The sequence below is a fragment of the Mastomys coucha genome, unplaced genomic scaffold (genome assembly GCF_008632895.1).
Source record: "Mastomys coucha isolate ucsf_1 unplaced genomic scaffold, UCSF_Mcou_1 pScaffold6, whole genome shotgun sequence".
Classification (NCBI taxonomy): domain Eukaryota; kingdom Metazoa; phylum Chordata; class Mammalia; order Rodentia; family Muridae; genus Mastomys; species Mastomys coucha.
The window spans coordinates 27,302,405-27,307,222 of record NW_022196912.1 but is presented as its reverse complement, the minus strand read 5'-3'; the positions used below and the strand labels follow the sequence as shown (position 1 = coordinate 27,307,222).

The 4,818-nt window shown below is 48.0% G+C and overlaps 1 protein-coding gene across 1 annotated transcript in view; it reads left to right on the top strand.

Moving 5' to 3' along the window:
* Positions 1-1,398: 1,398 nt before the first annotated feature.
* The window catches only part of Ubxn2a (UBX domain protein 2A), a 32,845-nt gene continuing 29,425 nt past the window's right edge, over positions 1,399-4,818 (top strand). The window contains 2 exon segments of the mRNA XM_031356166.1: positions 1,399-1,739; positions 4,309-4,362. Of these exon segments, the coding sequence (XP_031212026.1) occupies positions 4,322-4,362 (41 nt within the window). The 5' untranslated portion in view covers positions 1,399-1,739; positions 4,309-4,321.

The following is a 4,818-nucleotide window of genomic DNA, read 5'->3' as shown; positions in this document are numbered from 1 at the left end:
TGCTGCAGAAGGAACCTAGTGTGTCCGCGTGTCTTCTTCCCGGCGGCGAGAGGACCGCGCGGGCTACAATCCATTGCCATAGGCCATTTGTGATAAAGTCAGAAAAACAAACTTAAGACAGGTGATAGCAGAGCTTAGTAGCAAGACTTTGTCTGGGAGGTTAAAAAAAAAAAAAACTATGGTTCCAGCTCGAAAAACAACTCTAGACTTAGATTTAAGAGACGATTGTACTTGGGCAAAGTGGCACACACCTTTAATCTTAGTATTCAGGAGGCCAAGGCAGGTGGATCTCTTTAGCTGGTCTACCTAATGAGTTCCAGGACAGTCAGAGCTACACAGATCTTGTCTCAAAAACAAAAACAAAACAAAGAAAAACAATGAAAAAGAGACTATTGTATAGAGGAAAATCGATGAGATCCGCAATAGTTTCCTGGATTAGCTAGACAAGGTCTTATTCTCTGCCCGCACTCCTCCTCCCCATCCCACCCCTGCCCCATGTGTGTGTGTTTCCTGTATAGGGAAGAATAAATAAGGTTAGAAAGACGTGTAAGAAAATGGGACCAACCAAGAATAGAGGAGACAGTAGACCACACAGGACATCAGAGACATTTTATTCCAAAATCAATTGTACTTTCTGGATTGGCAAGAAGGGGAGGGGATGCTTCCTGGCTCAGGCTGAGGGTGTGAAAAGTGTGGGAACCTGGAGAAGATATGCCTCACTAAAAATGGTACGTCAGAGCTGCTGGTATTTTGACACGTAGTGATCACAAGCAGTTCTGCAAATCACTTACAGGACAAAGGCCAGGTACTTAGAGAGTATATGCCTGACCTTGCTGTGAGTAGAATAAGGGGCATCCTGAAGTCAAATCTAAATCCTATAGGAAGCCAATTTCAGAGGCAGAGGCAGGAGGATTTCTGAGTTCCAGGCCTGCTTGGTCTATAGCATGAGTTCCAGGACAGCCAGGTACACAAAGAAACCCTGTCTACACACACACACCCCAAATATATACACAAACAAATAAACCCTATAGAAGAAAGTGGTCTTTGTAAAAAGCCTTTTTTAGAACGCAAAGGGCGGGCTTAGCCGTCAGATGATAGGGCTCAAGGTGAAGTTAACAGACAGGATGCAAGAAGATCTCTCCAAGGAAGAGCACAGGAGGCATAGAAAGAAATAGGTAGACGCTGGATTATCAAGTGAACGTCCACCGAGATCCTAACATTTTCCGTGCCTCCTAAGGAAGCAACAAGCACAGGCGCCGGCAGCAGAAATAAGGCAGCCGCCATTAGTGCGCGCTTTGCGGCAGCCTAAGAAAACCCGCCACAAGAAGCCAGGCCCCCTCGGCGCGTTCCGGTCAGCCGGGCGCGCTCCTCGGAGCCGCACAAAGCCGTCCCGGGCGCATTCCCGTAGTCCAGGCTGAGCCGCGCGCCTCCGTCCCCGGCGCGTTCCCGTAGTCCAGGCGCGATCCTCGGAGCTGTCCCCGGCGCGTTCCCGTCAGCCAGGCGCGCTCCTCGGAGCCGTCCCAGGCGCGTTCCCGTCGGCCAGTGGCGCGCTCCTCGGAGCCGCGCAGAGCCGTCCCCGGCGCGCGCCGGCCGGCGGGTCAGATCTGCGCGGCCAGGCCGCTGGTCCCGAGCGGGTTTCCCAGTGCTCCGGGCCTGAGGGGCTTCAGCCCGGCGGCGGCGGCGGTGGCGCTTGCCCGCCCCCGGGGACCGAGGACTAGGCCGTGGGGCCGCGCCCTAAGGTGAGTTTCCTGGCTCCGCGGCGCGTTCGACCGGTGAGGGATCGGTCGGGCGTTTCCCGGGAGGCGCCCTGGGCTGTCGCCTGCGACCGCGACGCTTCTGGGCCGCAGTGAGTCGGCACTGGGGGTTGTGGCCCGCGCCACTGCGGCCGGGGAAGGACGCAGGCGGACGGAGGCCTCCGCCCAACCCAGGTGAGTGCGGCGCTGCAGCTCCGACTCTGCTGGCCGGTAGAAGGACATCGCGCTTCTTTCTCTGAAGGCGCCCAGAAACTTCGAGTTTGGTGCTGTGGAGAAGTCTCCTTTTCCAAAGGCGAACGCTGCGAAACGCGCACTCCAGAAATACAGGATGACTAGTTCGCCGATCGTTTCGTAATTGACTTCACCAGCCTTCCTTAACTGACTTTAACTGATATTTTGGAAAGATGATGTTCACTGTTTTCCTAATTGATTTTCTTTTCTTCTAGTATTTCCCTCCCCTTTTCTAAACTCGTGGTAATAAAAGTTTATCACTTCTCAGCAAAAATGAACGTTAGCGTGTCTTCCAATGTTTGTTCCTTTCTATGTAATTTGAGATGAAAAACAGGGAACTGATTATCTGTGTTGACTGTTGTCCTTATCAAGTTCCAGGCGGGACTTGAACTGGGGATTCTCACATTCCCAAGTGCGCTGGTCTTGCTGGCGTGATTCTTCTCCTGAGTTATCTTGATGTTGATACAGGGAAGACTGGTGTGATAACATTGATGTTAGTGCTAGGTACTGGTGAAATGCAAAGGTCAAAATGTATTCAGGTAGGAAAGAGCACTTGAGTACTGGGAGGAATACTGTAGATAGCAGTTACTACTTGAGCACTTACTCTTACGAAATATTATTTCCTGTATGTGGCCAGCTTTTTGTCCATATGCATACCCATGCACCATTTTTGTGCCTGGTACCTGTGGAAGCCAGAGGAGGGCGTCATCTCTTAAAACTAAAGTTACTGATGATTATGAGCCACCATATGGGAGCTAGGTATTGACCCCAGGTTCTCTGGCAGAGTCGCCATTGCTCTCACTCAGTAAAGCTATATCTCCAGCTCCTTGAGCATTTAATCCCCTCCCCACCCCCGCGCTCCTTTTGGGGGCTCAAACCCAGGCTTTTTTCATAAGCTTGAATACATCCTCTACCACTGAGTTACACCCCAGTCTGACATGAATACTTTAAGTGAACCTTTACTGTGGAGGAGCACACAAATGCCCACTCACCCTAGCAGAGCACCGTTGACAGACAGAAGTGTGGACTCCATTAGAATCCAGCTTCACTTGGATTTCTAGGGCTTACTTTTAGGTCACGAGGGACAGGGTGCTTACAGGAGGATAGGTAACCCCAAAGCAGCTTCATCGTTGAAGGCTTACCCTAACTGAGGAAGGGCAATGGCTCCCTCATAGCTCATAAATGTAGTTCCCCCACCACCTTTCTTTTCATTTCTTCTCTTTCCTTTTTTTTTTTTTTTTTTGGTTTTTCGAGACAGGGTTTCTCTGGCTGTCCTCGAACTCACTCTGTAGACCAGGCTGACCTCGAACTCAGAAATCCACCTGCCTCTGCCTCCCAAGTGCTGGGATTAAAGGTGTGCACCACCACCGCCCAGCCCCCCACCACCTTTCTTCACTTCCATGCTCCATAAATCCCAGTGCCCACCAAGAAGCCTACCAAGCATAGCTTGTTAGCATCATATTCAACAGGCTAGAAAATAAAGGAGGGTGGTTTCAGGAGAGGGTCTAATGACTCTTCCCACCCTCTTGCTCTATGAAGAAATGTCAACAGGCTTGATCTTTAAGGTCTTTCGCAAGACACAGCTGCTCTGGTGAAAGTGCTAATGGCTGTGGACTTGTAGTACTGCATTCTCCAGTAATGCTTGGGAGAATTAGCTAATGCCTTAGTTAATGTTAATCAGTTTTAAAAATTTCTGTACAACTGGGCTTTGTGATTCACACCTTTAATCCCAGCACTCAGAAGGCAGAGGCAGGCAGCCTTTCTTTCCAAGCCAGCCTGACTCAAAGAAAGAAAAAGGGTTGTTGGGGAGAGAGGGGTTGAGTACTAAGAAATGATGGCGATATCGATTCTATATTTAGATTGTTTGTTTGTTTGTTTGTTTGTTTTCGAGACAGGGTTTCTCTGTGTAGCCCTGGCTGTCCTGGAACTCACTCTGTAGACCAGGCTGGCCTGGAACTCAGAAATCCACCTGCCTTTGCCTCCCAAGTGCTGGGATTAAAGGCGTGCTCCACCACTGCCTGGCTAGGTAAAGAATTATTAAACACAGAAATAAATGCTGATAAATCAAGATAGAAGCTAAGAGGAAGGAATAAAATATAAGGTATTTGTGAGAGGGTGTTAATGGATTTATCCCCAGCTGGAGAAAACACAAAGTCTCTGTAGGAAAGTAATCTTTGAGCAGAGATTTTACAGGCACATACCTCCACACCCTGTGGGGCATTTTGTTCATTTTAGATGAAAACGATCATGTTGAATTTGGTCAGTTCAAGTTTTTTTTTGGTACTGTTGAAAACTTTAATTTTGTTTCTTTTAACTTTTGCAGTAGCAGAAAGAGAATGAAAGAAGTAGATAATCTTGACAGTATAAAAGAAGAATGGTAAGTTAACTCATGTAATAAATTTGGTAATGTGTTTGTTATTTTCTTTCTGGTTTTCTGGCAGGTCACTGGCAGAAATAGTAAAGCAACTTTTAATATGCATGACCACTTCCACAAATTGGTAATAGTAATATGTTTTGAGAGTGGTTTGTTTTTATTCATAGATGCATTGAGTAGTTGCAGTAAAAGTTTGTTCCAGCCGGGCAGTGGTGGCACATGCCTTTAATCCAAGCACTTGGGAGGCAGAGGCAGGTGGATTTCTGAGTTCAAAGCCAGCCTGGTCTACAGAGTGAGTTCCAAGACAGCCAGGGATACACAGAGAAACCCTGTCTCGAAAAAAGAATCTGGTTCATTAGCTGTGATAATTTGAAAAAGCATTCATCTCAGGGAAAGAGTAACTTATAAATTCCTCTTCTTCAAACTTGATACAAGAGTTACAAATGTCAAGCAAAGCAT